At 36.4% G+C, this 20,007-nt stretch overlaps 4 protein-coding genes, 1 long non-coding RNA gene and 1 pseudogene across 6 annotated transcripts; all 6 read left to right on the top strand.

The window, feature by feature from the left end:
- Positions 1-1,039: 1,039 nt before the first annotated feature.
- Positions 1,040-5,616, top strand: LOC147280474 (TMV resistance protein N-like). The gene is made up of 6 exons (XM_086249943.1): positions 1,040-1,246; positions 1,570-2,241; positions 2,648-3,776; positions 3,896-4,171; positions 4,260-5,318; positions 5,404-5,616. The coding sequence occupies exons 2-6, from the start codon at positions 1,742-1,744 to the stop codon at positions 5,614-5,616; spliced, it is 3,177 nt and encodes a 1,058-aa protein (XP_086106069.1). The 5' UTR covers positions 1,040-1,246; positions 1,570-1,741.
- Positions 5,617-5,636: 20 nt separating this feature from the next.
- On the top strand, positions 5,637-10,390 carry LOC147280473 (TMV resistance protein N-like). The gene is made up of 5 exons (XM_086249944.1): positions 5,637-6,121; positions 6,573-7,662; positions 7,781-8,062; positions 8,165-9,229; positions 9,315-10,390. Exons 1-5 carry the CDS (start codon positions 5,637-5,639, stop codon positions 9,564-9,566), a joined length of 3,174 nt encoding a protein of 1,057 aa, XP_086106070.1. The 3' UTR covers positions 9,567-10,390.
- Positions 10,391-10,659: 269 nt separating this feature from the next.
- LOC147280472 (uncharacterized) lies at positions 10,660-11,758 on the top strand. The gene is made up of 3 exons (XR_015123272.1): positions 10,660-11,098; positions 11,324-11,437; positions 11,524-11,758. It is a non-coding gene; the product is annotated as an uncharacterized LOC147280472 (long non-coding RNA).
- A 337-nt stretch (positions 11,759-12,095) lies between these two features.
- LOC147280471 (urease accessory protein F-like) lies at positions 12,096-12,976 on the top strand. Its single transcript, XM_086249966.1, is given in 3 exon segments — positions 12,096-12,131; positions 12,133-12,253; positions 12,256-12,976. Coding segments are annotated over 3 exon segments (714 nt in total). The 5' UTR covers positions 12,096-12,110; the 3' UTR covers positions 12,828-12,976.
- A 48-nt stretch (positions 12,977-13,024) lies between these two features.
- On the top strand, positions 13,025-14,249 carry LOC147280470 (TMV resistance protein N-like; annotated as a pseudogene). Its single transcript, XR_015123263.1, has 3 exons — positions 13,025-13,362; positions 13,482-13,756; positions 13,845-14,249. The product of XR_015123263.1 is annotated as a TMV resistance protein N-like (transcript).
- LOC147280469 (uncharacterized) lies at positions 14,249-17,674 on the top strand. Its single transcript, XM_086249964.1, has 2 exons — positions 14,249-14,780; positions 14,885-17,674. The coding sequence occupies exons 1-2, from the start codon at positions 14,357-14,359 to the stop codon at positions 15,097-15,099; spliced, it is 639 nt and encodes a 212-aa protein (XP_086106090.1). The 5' UTR covers positions 14,249-14,356; the 3' UTR covers positions 15,100-17,674.
- The last annotated feature ends 2,333 nt before the right edge of the window (positions 17,675-20,007 follow it).

Below are 20,007 nucleotides of genomic sequence, written 5' to 3'. Positions count from 1 at the left end.
GTTATATAATTAATATATGTAAATTAATAACACTATGTGGTACTGTTACGGTCACACTAATAAATTACTCATAAACATTTAATTATTAATAATTTCGTTATTTATAGTGTGTTTCTTTTGGTTAATGCAGTTTCGCCTTTAATCAATTTTCTTAGTGTTATAATTAAGCTTATAATTTTAGTATATACACATGCGTATAACTAAATTATATGCTTATTATATTATTATATCAGTATGTGTGTATATATATGTATATCAGGCTCCATCTATTGAGGTATATTTCAATTTATTTATGTTGAGGTATGACCTTGTTGGAGCCCACATATATATATGTATATACTTATTGCAGCAAATACTATGGTTCTTTTAGTAAATTCTTTTACATATGTTATAATTAAACCATATCGTTGCATATGCTCATGACCTTCTATTAGCTCTTGTGGTTATAGGTTCCTTGTGGTTATAGGTTACTTTCTATGAGGTAGAAGCACTAACGTATGAAAAAGTTCAATAAATAGGCTAAAGAATAAACATAAAGAAGAATTATCAATGCGCTTCAGATAAGTTTTGATGGACTAGGGGACACAGAAAAATAAATTTTCTTACATATTGCATATTTTTATAAATTTTCTTACATATTACATATTAAAAAATAGTTTTTACAAAAAATGAACGAAGTCAGACTATATAATTAAGATCATGATCATGTCAATGTTTATGAAGAAGATTACAAATACAAATTACATCAATTTTATTTTACTTTTGGTACTGTGGTGGGCCTAAGCCCCGAAAGAAAAGTTATTATGCATCAATGCTATATTTTTTAATCGGATATGTTTTCAAAGCAAAAAAACCACTTGAGGTTGAATTCAGACCTTGTTTAAGTATTTAGGTGGCGGGCCATGCCTAAATAAGAAGACATTGAACCTTGGCCAGAAACCAAATCAGTGGGCCTTGAAATTTATTGTAAGCTTTTTCCAGGAAGATGCCTGCAACTTGACTTGAGAGGAACCCCCAATGAAGTTTTGACCAAAAAGAATTTAACATTCCTCTGCATCTCGGTCTCTCATCAAGTCCCAAAGAATTAATCCTACTCTTACCCATTTCTTTTAGGCAATCACCAACACACAACACAATTAAGCTACCTCCTCACACAACTTGACTTGATCAGCTGCTAGTAATTCACAGATCTCAAAGAAAGCTAAAGGAACTTGCAGCCCAACTTCCAAATTGCCAAGAAACCCAGGTAATCATCTAGCTAATAGCTAACTGACCTAAGCTATTTTTGGTTATTTACTTTAGATCTCTGCATATACATGTTTTCCTAATTTGCTCTTTCATTCCTTTTAAACTTAAGTCTTTTCTCTAATTAATATTATTGGTCAATGATGTATTGTTAACTTGATGTCATACTACGGAATAATATATGCATTTTTCAGCTGCTACTAAATGTTATACTGTCTTCTATATATGAATGCACCACCCATCATGTTCTGATCGAGGTATATATAGTCTTTTGAGTTTAGAAGGATGACAATAACCAAAAAGTTAACACACACACATATGAAGAGTGAGTGTGTGTGTGTGTGTGTGTGTGTTTGTTTGTGTATTAGATTCCGGAGCAAGATGAAGCAGAGCCACAACAACAACCATAGAAACCAAGAAAGCAACTGATGTTCGCAACTTCATAGTACAATTATACAACTGTTTCTAGAATTAATCAATATTTATAGTAGTTCCAATGGCGATGAGCACACTTGGAATGTCTACATCTTTCCCTTCTTCAACTCCTCAATGGAAATATGATGTTTTTATGAGTTTTAGAGGTGAGGACACCCGGAAGGGTTTTGCAGACCACTTATACGCTGCATTGGAACAACAAGGAATAATCACTTTCAGGGATGATCCTGAACTTCAAAAAGGGAAAGCTATTTATCCAGAACTTCTGACTGCAATTGAAGAATCGAGATTTGCTCTCATTGTTCTCTCAAGAAATTATGCATCGTCAACGTGGTGCTTGGAAGAGCTTTCAAAGATTCTTGAATGCATGGAAGCAAGAAAAACAGTGATGCCAATTTTCTATGATGTCGATCCCTCTGATGTACGAAAACAAACTGGGAGTTTTGCAGAGGCCTTCAATAAACATGAAGAAAGGTTTAGCAATGACACAGAGAAGGTGCAAAGGTGGAGATCAGCTTTAACACAAGTGGCAAATTTCTCTGGGTGGAATTCAAAGGATTGGTATGTTTTCTTATTTCTTTTATCTTTCTTTCCATTGAAAAGGTTTTGAGAAAGTTAGAAACAAAATGGTTCAATGTATGAGGATTAATGGAATCAATATAAGATTTTGAATATTGCATTCCTTAACAACATAGTAGATTTCGGTGTTTTTCATTGTGTTACAATTCACATGGGACATAGCTAGGTAGATGACCAATCTGAATTCTGAAGCTAAATATCATTAAACGAATAGGAAAGAAATTGAATACATTGCAAAGATATATGTTGTGTAGTTATTCATTTGATCAGCTACTTTGACCAAATTTCAAGTTCCATGACAAGAAGTAGTAAAAGCAGATCTACGTCAATTTGATTAAAATTCATATATATGAATAACATGCTTTTTTTTTTATCTATTTTGTTGTAGGTACGAGTCAAAGCTCATTAAAGATATTGTTGAAGTTATATGGACAAAATTGGGCCGTACATTATTTAGTAATATGGAGAACCTTGTTGGAATTGATTCAAGATTGGAACCAATCAATATGCATTTAGGTGCAGGGGAGGATGATGTTCGCTTTATTGGTATATGGGGGATGGGCGGGATTGGCAAGACAACTGTTGCCAAAGTTGTTTATGAGAGAATATCCCACGAATTTGAAGTAAGTTTCCTTCTTACAAATGTTAGAAATTCTGTTGAAAAAAGTGGCCTAGTTAACCTACAGAAGCAACTTCTTTCTGGGATATGGATTAAAAAGGATGCCATATTGGACCTTGACCAAGGAGCAACGATAATCAGCAGGTTTTTCTGTCACAAAAAGGTTCTTCTCATTCTTGATGACGTGAACCATCTGGACCATTTAAAATATTTGGCTGGAAATAAAACGTGGTTTGGCCCTGGGAGTAGAGTTATCATTACAACTAGAAATGAGCATTTGTTAGTCAGACATGGAGTGGAGAGAAGATTGAAGGTTGAGGGACTAAATTGTGATGATGCTCTTAAGCTTTTTAGTTGGAATGCCTTTAAAAAAGATTACCCAGAACAAAATTATCTTGATCTGTCAAATCGTGTTGTGAATTATGCCCAAGGTCTTCCATTAGCTCTTGAAGTCCTGGGATCTTTTTTGCATGGGAGAGGTCTAAGTGAATGGAATTGTGCGATGAGAAAACTAGGAAAAGTTTGCAACTTGGAAATTTTTGACATACTTAAGATTAGTTATGATGGTCTAGATGATGAGGAGAAGAAAATATTTCTAGACATTGCATGTTTCTTTAACGCAGAGAGCAAAGATCATGTAATAAAAATACTAACTGCTTGTGATCTTTCTGCAATTATTGGAATAAACGTCCTCATCGAGAGATCTCTCCTAACTATTAAAAGCGTACGGGTGCATGATTCTCAGCTACAAGAAATTGTTCAGGAATGGCTATGGATGCATGATTCTCTACAAGAAATGGGTCGGGAAATTATCATCCGAGAATCTCCTAATGAGCTAGGCAGGCGCAGTAGGTTGTGGCTTTGTGAAGATGCCAATTATGTCTTAAGCAAAAATACTGTAAGGGAATTTAAGTACAAGAATAAGTTTATAATTGTTAATATATTATGTAACAAGGTACTGTACTAACCATTTTTCTTGAGTTATGAGGTTCACTATTTTGTATTCTTGTTTAATAGGGTACAGAAATACTAGAAGGCATAATTTTGAAGTCAACGGATGGGCCAAGAGTAAATGTGGACGCGAGTGCCTTTTCAATGATGAACAAACTGAGATACCTCAAAATTAATAATGCGAGTCTTTCTAATGAGCTTGAATATCTTCCCAATAGTTTAAGGATTCTTGATTGGGTCGGATATCCATTAAAATCTTTCCCATCACATTTCAACCCAGAGAAGCTGTTCGAGCTTAACTTGTGTAATAGTTGCATTAAAAATTTTCAGATGGGAATAAAGGTACGTATCCTGTTACTTGTTTAATCTTTTGTTACCTATAGGAGTTGTTAAATCATGGAAACTAATTTTCTATGCTTTTACTTGACAGCCTTTATACAATTTAAAAACCATTAACCTTCGTCACTCCCTGAATCTTGTGAGCACCCCAAACTTTGAAAGTATGCCAAATCTTGAGCTTCTAATTCTTGAAGGATGTATACAACTGCATGAGGTTGACCAGTCAATTGGAGTGCTTGAAAGACTTACTTTGTTGAACTTGAAAGATTGCAAAAACCTTGTGGGCCTTCCCAACAGTGTATGTGGCTTAAAATCTCTCGAAGTTCTTAATATTTCTGGCTGCTCAAAGGTTGATAAATTACCAAATGACTTGGGCGATCTAGATTGTTTGGAGGAGCTTGATGTGAGTGGAACTGCCATTAGAGAACTACCTTCCTCTATTGGAATGCTTCAACAACTTACTTTGATGAAATTGATAGGTTGTAAACATCTTGTGCGTCTTCCAATAAGCATATACGGCTTAAAGTCTCTGGAAGTTCTTGATTTTTCTGGTTGCTCAAAGATCAAACTTCCGGTAGAGTGTTTGGAGGAGCTTGACGTGGGCAATACTACAAAAAGAGAACTACCTTCCTCTTTTGGTTTTTTTGAAAAATTTAAAGATACAATTTCTCATGGATGTGAAGTGGTTTGGGGATCTTTGAATAAGTTCTTGCCTTCTGGATTTATGCAAAGAGTGAATACAGAGCCAATGAGTTTCCAGTTGCCGTTATCTGGTCTGTGTAATTTAACGGATCTAAACCTAAGTAACTGCAATCTTGGGGAAAGAGCATTTCCCAACGGTATTAGTTGCTTACCCTCTTTAGTGAAACTAGATCTGAGTGGAAATAATTTTGTTCTTCTTCCTTCAATGGTCCGATCATGTTTTAGGCTTGAGTTCATTAACTTGGAGAATTGCACGAGACTTCAAGAGTTGTCAGGCCTTCCTACAAATAGTTCATTGCAAGTATGGGCAAATGGTTGTTCTTCACTGGAAATGATGTTTGATGCATCCAATTTCAATAAATGGGAGGAATCGTATTTCTATTTCACCAATTGCTTCAAAATAAATGACAATATAGCATTTGAAATGCTGAAGACGTTCCTTGGTCAGGTGCGTGCTCCTTAGATATCTGTTTTGTGAGTGTGTGCGTTTTTGTACAAACACAGACATTAACACCCTAATTTTTATGGCACAGGGAATCACTAACTCAAGGGAGACTATCCGCATTGCAATTCCTGGAAGTGAAATTCCTGAGTGGTTCAGTCATCGAAGTGTTGGGAATTCAGTAATAGTGGGTTTATGGGATATGGGATATGCTCCAGGTTGGAATAATAGTGGGTTTATGGGATATGCTCTGTGTGCTGTTTTTGTAATCCATCCGTCTGATCAGCCTGCTATCTATCTATAAGATTAATTAAGTTGGCTCTAATGACCACACAACAAATATGTGCTTCTTCAACTCCTCAATGGAAATATGACGTTTTTCTGAGTTTTAGAGGTGAGGACACCCGAAAAGGTTTTACAGACCACTTATACACTGCATTAGAGCAACAAGGAATTATAACTTTCAAAGATGACCCTGAACTTCCAAAAGGGAGATCTATTGCTCCAGAACTTTTGACTGCAATTGAAGAATCAAGATTTGCTCTCATTATTCTCTCAAGAAATTATGCATCATCAACATGGTGCTTGGACGAACTTTTAAAGATTCTTGAATGCATGGAAGCAAGAAAAACAGTGATGCCAGTTTTCTATGATGTCGATCCCTCAAATGTACGAAAACAAACTGGGAGTTTTGCAGAAGCCTTCATTGAACATGAAAAAAGGTTTAGGGATGACACAGAGAAGGTGAAAAGGTGGAGATCAGCTTTAACGAAAGTGGCAAATTTCTCTGGGTGGAATTCAAATGATTGGTATGTTTTCTTATTTCTTTTATCTTTCTTTCCATTGAAAAGGTTTTGAGAAAGTTAGAAACAAAATGGTTCAATGTATGAGGATTAATGGAAGTAGATCACCAATTGTATTTACAGGGCCGGTTAAATGAGTGGAATCAATATAAGATTTTGAATATTGCATTACTTAACAACATAGTAGATTTTGGTGTTTTTCATTGTGTTACAATTCACATGGGACATTGCTAGGTAGATGACCAATCTGAATTCTGAAGCTAAATATCATTAAACAAATAGGAAAGAAATTGAATACATTGCAAAGATATATGTTGTGTAGTTATTCATTTGATCAGCTACTTTGACCAAATTTCAAGTTCCATGGTAAGAACTAGTAAAAGCAGATCTACGTCAATTTGATTAATATTCATATATATGAATAACATGCTTTTTTTTTTTATCCATTTTGTTGTAGCTACGAGTCAAAGCTCATTAAAGATATTGTTGAAGTTATATGGACAAAATTGGGCCGTACATTATTTAGTAATATGGAGAACCTTGTTGGAATTGATTCAAGATTGGAAACAATCAATATGCATTTAGGTGCAGGGGAGGATGATGTTCGCTTTATTGGTATATGGGGGATGGGCGGGATTGGCAAGACAACTGTTGCCAAAGTTGTTTATGAGAGAATATCTCACGAATTTGAAGTAAGTTTCCTTCTTACAAATGTTAGAAATTCTGTTGAAAAAAGTGGCCTAGTTAACCTACAGAAGCAACTTCTTTCTGGGATATGGATTAAAAAGGATGCCATATTGGACCTTGACCAAGGAGCAACGATAATGAGCAGGTTTTTATGTCACAAAAAGGTTCTTCTCATTCTTGATGATGTGAACCATCTGGACCAATTAAAATATTTGGCTGGAAATCAAGGGTGGTTTGGCCTTGGGAGTAGAGTTCTCATTACAACTAGAAATGAGCATTTGTTAGTCGGGCATGGAGTAGAGAGAAGAGTAAAGATCGAGGGGCTAGATCATGATGAAGCTCTTCAGATTTTTAGTTGGAATGCCTTTAAAAAACATTACCCAGAACAAAATTATCTTGTTTTGTCTAATCGTGTTGTGAACTATGCAAGTGGTCTTCCATTAGCTCTTAAAATCTTGGGATCTTTTTTATGTGGAAGAAGCCTAAGTGAATGGAACAACACGCTGAGTAAACTAGGAAAAGTTTGTAATTCAGAAATTTTTAACATACTTAAAATAAGTTATGATTGTCTAGAAGAAGACGAGAAGAAAATGTTCCTGGATATAGCATGTTTCTTTAATGGGGAGGACGAAGATCGAGTAGTACAAACACTAACCGCCTGTGATCTTCATGCAATTATTGGAATAAAAGTCCTCATTGAGAGATCTCTCCTAACTATTTTGCATGGAAGACTATGGATGCATGATTTGCTCCAAGAAATGGGTTGGGAAATTGTGTGCCGAGAATCTCCTAATGGGCTAAGCAAGCGCAGTAGATTGTGGCTTCGTGAAGATGTCAATTATATCTTAAGCACAAATATGGTAAGAGATTTATTTAGTTACAAGGATAATTTTAGTTAACAAGATACTCTAATGAGCCGTTTTTTTTAAGGTATGTGTATGAGCTTTCACTATTGCCTGTTTGTATCATGTTTATTAGGGAAAAGAAGCAATAGAAGGGATAGTTGTGTACTCAACGGACGAGCCAGGAGAAAAGGTGGTTGCCAATGCTAAATCCTTTTTAACCATGGACAACTTGAGATACCTCATGATTGATAATGTGGACCTCCCTAATGGCCTTGAATATCTTCCCAATAGTGTACGGGTTCTTAAATGGACTGGGTATCCATTAACTTATTTCCCACCAGATTTCAACCCAGAGAAGCTACTGGAGCTTGACATGTGTCACAGTTGCATTAAATATATTCAGATTGGAATGAAGGTATCATATTACTTATTTTATCTTTTATTACCTACAAAAATTGTTGAATCATGGCTTAAAGGTTTCATTTTCAGCTCATTTAACTATGCTTTTACTTGACAGCCTTTGTACAATTTGAAAACCATTAATCTCAGCCATTCTCTGAATCTTGTGAAGACCCCAGACTTTAGAGGTATGCCATATGTTGAGATTCTAATACTTAGAGGTTGTACCCGACTGTATGAGGTCGACCCATCAATTGGAGTGCTCAAAAGACTTACAAAGATGGACTTGGGAGATTGCAAAAACCTTGTGCGTCTTCCAAGCAGTGTACATGGCTTAAAATCTCTCAAAGTTCTTAATATTTCTTGTTGCTCAAAGGTTGATAAATTACCAAATGACTTGGGCGATCTAGAGTGTTTGGTGAAGCTTGATGTGAGTGGAACTGCCATACGAGAACTACCTTCCTCTATTGGAATGCTTCAACGACTTACTAAGATGAAATTGAAAGATTGTAAACATCTTGTCTGTCTTCCAAGAAGCTTATACAGCTTAAAATCTCTCAAAGTTCTTGATCTTTCTGGTTGTTCAATGGTCAAACATCGGAAAGAGTTGGGCCCTGTAGCGTGTTTGGAGGAGCTTGATGTGAGTGGGACTACTAAACGAGAACTACCTTCCTCTATTGGGTTTTTTCAAAAATTTAAAGATTCAATTTCTCATGGATGTGAAGTGGTTCGAGGATCTTTGAATAAGTTATTGCCTTTCGGATCTATGCAAAGAGTGAATACAGAGCCAATGAATTTCCAGTTGCCTTTATCTGGTCTGTGTAGTTTAACATGTTTAAACCTAAGTAACTGCAATCTTGGAGCATTTCCCAATGATGTTATTGGTTTACCTTTAGTGAAATTAAATCTGAGTGGAAATAATTTTGTTAGTCTTCCTTCAAGCATCCAATCGCTTTTTAGGCTTAAGTCGATTAACTTGGAGAATTGCACGAGACTTCAAGAGTTGTCAGGCCTTCCTACAAATAGTTCATTGAATGTAAGAGCAAATGGTTGTTCTTCACTGGAAATGATGTTTGATGCATCCAGTTTCAATAAATGGGAGAAATCGTATTTCTCTTTCACCAATTGCTTCAAAATAAATGACAACATAGCATTGGAAATGCTGAAGACGTTCCTTGGTCAGGTGCGTGCTCCTTAGATATCTGTTTTGTGAGTGTGTGCGTTTTTGTACAAACAGAGACATTAACACCCTAATTTTTATGGCACAGGGAATCACTAACTCAAGGGAATCACGCATTGTAATTCCTGGAAGTGAAATTCCTGAGTGGTTCAGTCATCAAAGTGTTGGGGATTTAGTAAGTGTAAAGGTACCTCCAGGTTGGAATAATAGTGGGTTTATGGGATATGCTCTGTGTGCTGTTTTTGTACTCCATCCGTCTGATCAGCCTGCTACCTGTTGGCTGCCTGATAACTGCACACATCAGCTTGTTTGCTGCCTGAAACCCGATGGAATAAGTTAAATTGGCACATGGCAGCCACTTGCCAGGTTTAATGAAGAATTTTGCCAGGTTGCATCAGATCACCTTTGGCTATTCTACAAATCCCGTGATGGTTTTGGCACGTGGCATACCAGTTGCAGTGAGATTAGGTTCTTCTTTGAAACCATGGGGCCAGGTCTGAAGGTAAAGAAGTGCGGGGTCCATTTGATATATGAGCAAGATGTGCAAGAGCTGAACCAAATAATGACGCAATCAGGCAGAGGCAGAGGCAGAGGCAGAGGCAGACGCAATCATAGCATTTCTCCGGAAACATTCAGGCAGAGGCAGAGCAACAACGTTAGCATTTCAGAGAAGACTGGAAATATTTTCTGATTGTACTGATTTTGAGAACGCAGCTGCTGCTGCTGCTGTACCAGTATCGGCATCTGGTGCCATTACTACCACCAAGCGAGGCCTTGAACAGGTTGATGATGAAGATGATGATGGTGGGGCAGCACTAGCAGGACCTAATAAGCGGACCAAGTGCTTGTATTGAATATGATGGGTGGAGACTGGATGTTGTTTCCAGCTGCTGTTGGATTTTAAAATCCACAAGCTTTATGCTATGTTATGTGTTCATGGACTATTTAGTAATTTTTCAATTCTTTTATTTCATATATTTTTGGTCCAAACTGCTTAGTCGCTACTCCTTATAGAGTTGAAGGTTGAATTTTCAACTCTTTAATTTCATACACCACTGTAATTAGCTATTAGTTGGTGGATTTTTCTTCCACTTCGTTGAAATAGGTTCCAAGTTTCTTTAGTGAATATGAATGGGAATATGAAAGGGTCAAGTGGGTTTCATCCGTCCTAGCATGAAATGTGTTTATTTATTTTTTGCAAATAAATCTGGTACGGTTTCTTCAAATTGACAGGTGTTGCAAAATGACTTGTTCACATTAGATACGGACGATATGGGAGGACCAGAACATTACCCTTCCCTGCTTCGCATTGCCATGGCTTTTCCTAGCCACATGTTTTAGAGAAATATCAAGGATATTTTCTAGTATATTTTGACATGGGGTAGTAAATTTTCTAGTATATTATAGAGTTGTGTAAACTTTTCTACAAAAGTGCATTAACTTTTGACAACTACTATTCACAAAAGAGAAGTTGTTATTAGTTTCGTTTTATTATTGTGGAGGCAACTTCTTGCTTTGACTTTTGTTCGGAATTGGAAGGTGCCTGGAACTTGATCAGAGGACTGAGGAGGCCCCCTCACCATTAAGACATGATATCTATCTAAGCTCTCTGCCTCACATAAAGTCCCGTTGAGTCCTACGTAATGTAAGTGTTACCCATATCTTATAATTAGCACTACTCAGTAGTCGATCACACACAGTTACTATTTACTCCAGTGGTGTTCCTTCTGATGATCAAGCTCGATCATCAATCATCACAATTAGAATATCAATGCATTTGTTTGTTCAGTCATTTACTGATGAGCTGCTGAATCACATATTTGAAGGATAGATGTGAAAACTTGCCCAACTTCAAATTCCCAAGAAACCCAGGTAATTAAGCCCCAACCCGTTTCTCTAATTGCTAGCTGTCCTTGCTATTATTTTTTAGCTTCTTTTACATTTTTTGCATACATATTGTACCATTATTTTTTCTTTGAATTTATTTTTCTCTCTAATTAATTTTCTGCTGAGACGTATCTGGTGAATAACTTGATGTTTGTTCAATACCTAGCAGTATGTTATGAATCTTAATCTGATATTATCTCACTTGTATAGACTTGTTCAGATTAATGTCGAATGTTGGCCCAAAATTGCTATTTGTTTTCCACGTGGAAATAATCACATTTGCTTTCCGCTGCGGGAGATGCAAGAAGAGGACAGCAAACAATCGTATGTATTTTTCATTCAACCTAGCAAAGTTCTTTAAAAAGTACATTGGAGCCAATGGCAACTGTTTGATTCTATCCTCCCAACAGGTGGTTTTGCTCATTCTTTTGGTCTTGATCGAGGCTGCAATCCAAGCTCTCATTGTCACTGGTCATGAAGATATCAAAACTTTTGAAAAGAAAAAAGCCATAAGTATAAAGTAGAACCAAAAAGTATTTTAAGCATCAACTGCCTTCCAACTTTTGTTGTTTATACTGCAATCAGTAATACTAAGTTACTAAAATGGTTGAGCAGGTAAAAATGAAAAAAATAAAACAATTATGACTTTGTGGTTGGTCCACAGTTTTGATGTTAGTCAAGAATTGTAATTCAAATGTGCATCCCACATGCATAAGCTTTCTTCCACCAATTGATGACAAAAGAAAACAAAGAAATTGTTTTGATTTAAGGATATGGTGTTTTCCCAATTGATTTAAGGATATGGTGTTTTCCCAATTGAATATGCTCAAAGCTTGATTGCTCATAGTGTATCAGCCAGAATAGTTTCATTCTTCCAATTGAGAATGAGATGGAGTTAAACAAAGAAAACAGGAAGCGTGCTTTGCCAGACTCCCTTTTATAGCAGAGCGAATGGCAACTGCTCAATTCTAACCTCCCAACTGGTGGTTGTGCTCCTATGGATATAAACAAAGAAAATTAAGAAACGTCCTTCATCAGAGTCCTTTTTACAGTGGAGCCAATGGCAACTGCTCGATTCTATTCTCCCAACAGGTGGTTTTGCTCATTCTTTTGGTCTTGAGGCTGCAATCCAAGCTCGCATTATGGTCCTGAAAATCTCAAAACTTTCATAATCCATTTGTTGGAGAATACTGGCAGCATACTCCTTCCTTTTGTGTATTCTACAACAATATCACCTGATTTGGAAACCAGGTGTAAACTTGACAAAATGTTGGATGCAATGTTAACTAATGAAGTGGGCAGAAAGGCATCGATTACACAAGGGTCCGCATTGATGAGGGTGGTTGCAGCTGTCTATTCAGAAATACCATCTCTTAAATCTATAAGGGAAGCTTCTTTAAGTTCTGGGGTGGCTTCTTTTCACCATGCTCCTATATTTGGGTTTATATGTGGACTGCTTGGGTTAGATAGCAGTACTTCTCAAAGAGCCTACATGTTTATTACAATGAGAGACATTATTTCTGCTGCAACAAGACTCAATTTGGTAGGACCCCTTGGTGCAGCTGTACTGCAGCATCGGATTGCTCCTTTTGCTGAAGCTATACTGAATCAATGGAAGGACCGTTCAATTGAGGAAGCATGCCAAACTGTTGCTTTGCTTGACATTGTGCAGGGTTGTCATTGCTACCTGTTTTCTCGACTGTTCTGTTCTTGAAGTCCCAAATAAATGCATCAACTGTTGGAGCCTGCTTGAACTTTTTATTCTTCATAGGAAGCTGAAAACTTCATCTTATAGGAAACACTGGATGAACTATACGGTTGGCTCTGTTGGTACGCTCTATACCTTATGGGTGGTTGCATTTTGTTTTGGAGTCACTGAATGAAATCCTCCGTTTCTTTCAGAGGTTAGTTAAGATGGTCTAGATGGGGAGGAGAAGAAAATATTCCTAGACATTGCATGTTTCTTTAACACAGAGAACAGAGATCTTGTAATAAAAATACTAACTGCTTGTGATCTTTCTGCAATTATTGGAATAAACATCCTCGTCGAGAGATCTCTCTTAACTATTGAAAGGGTACGGATGCATGATTCTCAGCTACAAGAAATTGTTCGGGAATGGCTATGGATGCATGATTCTCTACAAGAAATGGGTCGGGAAATTATCATCCGAGAATCTCCTAATGAGCTAGGCAGGCGCAGTAGGTTGTGGCTTTGTGAAGATGCAAATTATGTCTTAAGCAAAAATACTGTAAGGGAATTTAAGTACAAGAATAAGTTTATAATTGTTAATATATTATGTAACAAGGTACTGTACTAACCATTTTTCTTGAGTTATGAGGTTCACTATTTTGTATTCTTGTTTAATAGGGTATAGAAATACTAGAAGGCATAATTTTGAAGTCAATGGATGGGCCACGAGTAAATGTGGACGCGAGTGCCTTTTCAATGATGAACAAACTGAGATACCTCAAAATTAATAATGTGAGTCTCTATAATGAGCTTGAATATCTTCCCAATAGTTTAAGGATTCTTGATTGGGTCGGATATCCGTTAAAATCTTTCCCATCACATTTCAACCTTGAGAAGCTGTTGGAGCTTAACTTGCCGTGAGTTGCATTAAAAATTTTCAGATGGGAATAAAGGTACGTATCCTATTACTTATTTAATCTTTTGTTACCCATAAGAGTTTTTAAATCATGGAAGCTAATTTTCTATGCTTTTACTTGACAGCCTTTATACAATTTAAAAAGCATTAACCTCATTCACTCTTTGAATCTTGTGAGCACCCCAAACTTTAAAAGTATGCCAAATCTTGAGCTTCTGATTCTTGAAGGATGTATACAACTGCATGAGGTTGACCAGTCAATTGGAGTGCTTGAAAGACTTACTTTGTTGAACTTGAAAGATTGCAAAAACCTTGTGGGCCTTCTCAACAGTGTATGTGGCTTAAAATCTCTCAAAGTTCTTAATATTTCTGGTTGTTCAAAGATTGAGAAAGTGCCGAATGAGTTGGGCCATGTATGAGTGTTTGGAGAAGCTTGATATGAGTGGAACTGCCATAAGTGAAGTGCCCTCCTCCATGTACAGGCAAAGCCAAACGGAAACCCAAACCTGAATTTGGTAGAGTTGATAGATTTGATTTTCTTGCTCCTGGAAATGAAATTCCAGAGTGGTTCAATTATCAAAATGTGGGATCTTCAGTAGGTGTAGAGCTGCATCCAGGTTGGTTAACTGATAAGTGGATGGGATTTGCGATGTGTACTGTTTATGAAATCCACCAGCCTTTGTCAGAAGACTTAGACGTTCGCCTTGATTCCGTATTGTATGCCAATGGAAACATGGCTGCTGGCTTTATTTTTTCAACAAAACAATTCAGGGGCCAAACAGTGCCTCACCTCTGGTTACATTATCTGCCTTATAATGGGTGTTATGGTCTTGAAAGGGAGTGGCAGGATATCTACTATCAGCTTGAATTTGATTTTGGGTTCGTAGAATTGGATGACGTGGTTGGCACTTGTGTTGTGTCCGGAGAAGGGGAAGTAAAGAAGTGTGGGGTCCGTATGGTATATGAGGCAGAGTCGGAGGCAAAGAGCAATGTCAGCATTTCAGAGGAGGCGTTGGAATTCCCTGATGGTAATGTTGTTGTAGAATGTGTCAATGAACAAGGTACACGTGCTTTCGATGACATTTTTGTATTATGAATATATAATTGTATCTGCCTTGAACTCATAGACCATAATTGGATATTGAGTAATTCTTGCAATCAACAGATGTAAATCATGAAGCCAAAGGCAGGAATACAAACTCCCATTCTGAAACAATATCTCATTCTCAAAAGTGTTGTAATGTGAAATCAACAAGAGCCATAAACAACTTTCTTATTAAGTTCATCAAAGATTCCTACCTGTTTTCCACACAAGGAAAAGACCTTGTCGCGTTTTTTCATGAACTTTTACTCACTTTCATCTTTCTTCCCATTGACTAAAAGCAATATTACTGAAACCTACCTTCGGCAAAAAATCCTTCTACCATTGACCAAAAGCAGAATGCAAAGACCTCTGGCTCCCATCATGTCACACACAATTACTCGAGTGGTGCATGTATGTTCCACCATTAATTCTTTTCATCAGTCACAACAATAACTTGAGTGTTATTCTGTATTGATTAGCTGCTGAACCACAAATTTGAAGGCTAGCTATTGAAACTTGCCCAACTTCGAATTCCCAGGTTAGGATTAATTTTTTAGTTCCTTTTACATTCCTGCATATATACTTAATTTGCCATTATTTTCTCTTTCAATTCGTTTAAATTCTTTATTATCCTTTTCTAATTAATATTTTTCTGATGATATATCTGGTAGACAAATGGATGCTTGTATAATAGCTAGCTATATCTTATATATAATCTTCATTAATATTATAAAACTTGTTTAGACTTGTTCAGTTTAATGTTGAATATTATTGGTAGAAAATTGCTATAATTGTTTTGCAGGCGCAAATAATGATCACTTAAGGAGATGATTCAGAAAAGAATTATAAGCTACTTATTAGTTAATTATCTTAATTATCAAAGGACTCCGGCCAATCTAAGAACTTGAGTATTTAATATCCCTTAAGCTACTGATGATAGTTTTGCTTTCTTCTGCTTACAAGTCATCATCTCAATATATAGTTGACCACACAATAAACTTACAGCTGAGCGCTTGGTGCTTGACGGCTGGAAAAAAAAAAAAAGAAAATTACAACGTGCTACAGAAAAATTTATGTATATATATATTTATATATTTATGTACAGTGTATAATATATATATATATATATGAGAAGCACTCAAAAATTAACTAGTTAGTAATATAATACGATGCTAACCATCATTTTCAGCCCACGACACAAAAATTGATCATTTTTTAAGGCTCAGCCAATTCAGCACAATTAACCAAAATTTGTATGCTGCGTAAATAAAGTCCATCTTCTAAATTACAAAAAAAAAAAAAAAAAAAAAAATTGTATGTTGCAAATATATGAACTAAATTTATCGATAAGATTTGAACTTAATTAGCGAAAAGTATGGAGACTAGACAATGACAATATATGACTACACATGAGTTAAATTTGTATCAACCAAAGTTTGAATCCATAAAACAATTTTGATCATTATTTTAAGGCTCAGCCTATTCAACACAACCAAAGAAAATGTCGTCAGAATTTGATCATAATTAAGAAACTTTCAACATTAGTTGATTGAGAGCTTATGACATGCAAGGAAAGAATTACCCTAAATTATAGATGCATTAAACACCACTAAATATAAAGCAAACTTTATATGAGTTGAACCATAAATGAAAGGTCATATGAATATCAAACCAAATATATGCAAGCTTTTTATGAGCCAAACCAAAAATATGTTGTTGCACTAAACAAAATAAAACATATATGTTATTAGAAAACCTTAACATCCTTTATTTTTTGCCTCCAAGTGTCCTCAAATCCCAATACAAATTGCAAACTTCTCTTAAGACGATCCAATAAGAGAAATAAGTGCCAATGACCATTCATTTGAGCATCAACACAGAGATTCAGAGAGAGATCGATAGAGAGAGGGATGGAGGGTTGCAGCGTTTCACACTTGGCAACAACAGTTTTCTTAATCAGTCCTCTATTTCCTTCTGATATGCTTCCATTGCTTTAACAACTTTTATAATTTCAAACATTCTTTCTTCTTCATTCAATTCCTTCCATTTTAATAATATCAATGCATTAAGGATGTCCAAACTGTGCAGGTGTATAGCTCACGTTTCTCACCTTTGCAATTCACAAATTATAGAATGTTTCTAAACAAAGTAAGGAAAAATTATAGGGTATAACTGATATACTGCCACGTGGTATAACCAATCCAACGTGTAAGGGTATTATTGGACAATGTGTTTATATTAGTAGGGTATAATATTGATAACATTCACCCATATTATAACACATAGACTGGTTATACCATGTGTCAGTATATCGGTTATACAGAATAATTTCTCCAAAGTAAGAAACTAATTTTAAATCCATAGCATAGGTATAGTTTGCAGAAGAGATAGGCAATGGAAAATTTTATGATTTATAAGACTGTCAATCAAAGAAAAAGTGAAAATAATAGAAACTGGGATTTCTTCAAAGCGGTTCAGATATTGAGCTTAAGTGAAAAACAAAACTCATACATGCTCTATCTAGGAATTTTTCTTTTCTAGTTCTCTTTCTTCCATGGTTATGTTTTTTTTTTTTTCCTTGGGATTTTTTCATCCTACAATCTGCTTTCTCTTTGGTTTTTCTGAGTTTGATTGCTTGTCCTCATCAGTGTTTTCAGACGCAAAAGCGTCACGCGAGGCGTTTGCAGTCTCGCAAGGCGAGGCGTAAGCCTTGACGCGTATAGCGTAAGCCTTTCGGGCATAAAAAAATATAATAATAAAACAATTATAAAAACAATTATATAGCTAAAAATAGCATTAATTGTCATTCATAATACTCACAAGTCACAACAATGCACAATACACACAATATTCACAGATCACAAATATAATACCAGCAAAAATTCCCAATATTCATTATTCACAACAATTCACAATATGTGAAATGGCATTGGAGTTGAACAGGGTGGGGGGATAGGATTGTTTGTTGGGGTGGACTAAACCTTCAAACTGAATATATATTTTTATTCAAGAATCTGGTTTTTCAATAATCTAAAATCGTGTGTGCTGTCAATCATCCAAGCTATACAACTCTTCCTTGTGAGTTTACCAGTCATCACTCCCTTTGTTGCCCCAAGGAAAATTGCAATTCTAGCTTAAATAGCTTGCACATAGAGCAATATCAGAGAGTAATAATGCAATTAGCATAGCAAACTAGCACATAAATGAGGTAAGAATTTGACGAATATACAAATTACCCACAATTGTAAACCCATCAAAATTAGTCATCACAGAAAAATTTAGATCTAATTAATCATTTTGAAACCGCTATGCTAGACCAGTGGTTAATATTCTGTTCAAACAGCAAAACAATGTATTGGATCCAAACTGCAATGTTTATAGTCTCATTTCCAAATTGTTGAAATTTAGAGCAACAAAACAACAAATACCTTTTCTTTCTCTGGTAGCAAATCAGCAAAACAAGGGTCCGAGATTGGGACTGAGGGAGTGAGAGAGAGTCGGACAGAGTCACAGTGAGAGATGGAAGAACAACTCTTCACATCTTCATGGATGGGCTGCTGTCAGGCCTGGGTGGGTCATACAGGCTCTGTCGCCGGCTGCGCAGAACAGAGATGACCACCGTCCTTGCTGGCTAGCTGCGCAGAACAGAGATGACCACCCTTGCTTGATCGGCCGTCGTCCGAGACCACCCAGCCGCAGCCGCCTTGTCGTCGTGAAGAGAGAACCCAGAGAAGTTGAGAGAATCGCTGATAGGGCAAGGTCTGAAAACACTGAAGGGGTTTATTAAACTCTCAGCCCAAAACGACATCGTTTTGGGACTGAGTTTTTGAAAAAAAAAATGTCGCAGAGGTGGTCGCTGGGCGTCCGCCTTCAACGCCTTCAACGCTTGCCGTCGCGAGGCGTACGCCTTCAACGCCTTGCCGTCGCCTTTCAGTCCTTTTGCAGATTCCGGCGACGTCGTGCGCAATCGGCCGCCGCCTCGCCATGACTCGCGCCTTGAGGCGCGCCTGAAGAACGCCTTTGAAAACACTGGTCCTCATTCATCCTATGTTTGGTTTTTTTATAAAAGGAGGAAATAAAAAGCTGCCAACTCTTCACAAAAGATTGTAAGAAACATATATTTATACACTTTTTTTTAATAGGTTACTGATTCGTCAAATGGGAAATTTGAAGTCAAATAATGTGTAAGCCACCTACACAGTGATTTGCCAAACTCACATAACTTGAAGTTAGAAGTTAGAGGGTGGTAGAGAGAATTAGAAGATTAAAATGATAAGAACATCGTGACTTGAAGTTGTTCTCAAACCTTTTTCCACCTTAAAATAGAGAGATCCTCATCTGCTCAATTAATCATGTCAAGTACCAATTAGCTCAATAAATAATTCAACATTTTATTTTATTTACCCAAAAATCAAATTAATTCAATCCAATTGATTCACTGATTATATGTACAAACAGTCTTGACAATACCAAAGGAAACAAAAGAAACAAAGGAAAATGAAGTGTCATTGTCAGTTAATAGCCAATACCCCTTTCAGTTGACCATGATCAATTATGAGAACATGGAAGTAAAACCATCAATCACTGGAAACACATTCCTTCCATGTTTTGTTGTGTAGAAGGTTTTCAATTCAAAACCCGACATTTATAGATGCATAGAATTAGCTGCTGCTTACCCCAATAACCCACATATTTCAAGTGCTCTTAGTTCATTGACCAATCTTAGTAACTCTCTCTCTCTCTCTCTCTCTTCCCCCTATAAACCCACAGATTCACAATAATTTAATCCCCAACTGTTATTAGTTCTTAAAATTGAAATCATTAACCAATCTTAGTATCTCTCTCTCTCTCTCTCTCTCTCTCCCCCTTCACAAAACTCATAAAATTGCATCATTCCGGGTTAGCAAAATCGTCCAAAATAAACAAAGTGAACTGAAAGTTAATTAGATAGAGATATTACCCAAACAGAGGTCTATAGTTTGATTTGAATTCTCCTTTGAAAGGAGGCCCTGCTTCTTCTTTGTATCTCTTGATTACCAATGGAATACCAACGAAAAGAAATGCTAATTTAAAACTAACGCTAAAAAACAACTTTGTATTGAGTTTTGCAGCAAAAAAGAACATAGAGAATGAGAATGAGATGCACTACCTTTATACTACGCTTTGCTGCAGAAAAGAACATAGACATACCAGACTAAAGACCT

Source organism: Dryas octopetala, chromosome 7, assembly GCF_963921425.1.
Source record: "Dryas octopetala chromosome 7, drDryOcto1.1, whole genome shotgun sequence".
In the NCBI taxonomy this organism is placed as follows: domain Eukaryota; kingdom Viridiplantae; phylum Streptophyta; class Magnoliopsida; order Rosales; family Rosaceae; genus Dryas; species Dryas octopetala.
Note: the sequence above shows the minus strand (reverse complement) of the source record. Positions and strands in the feature narration are given on the sequence as shown.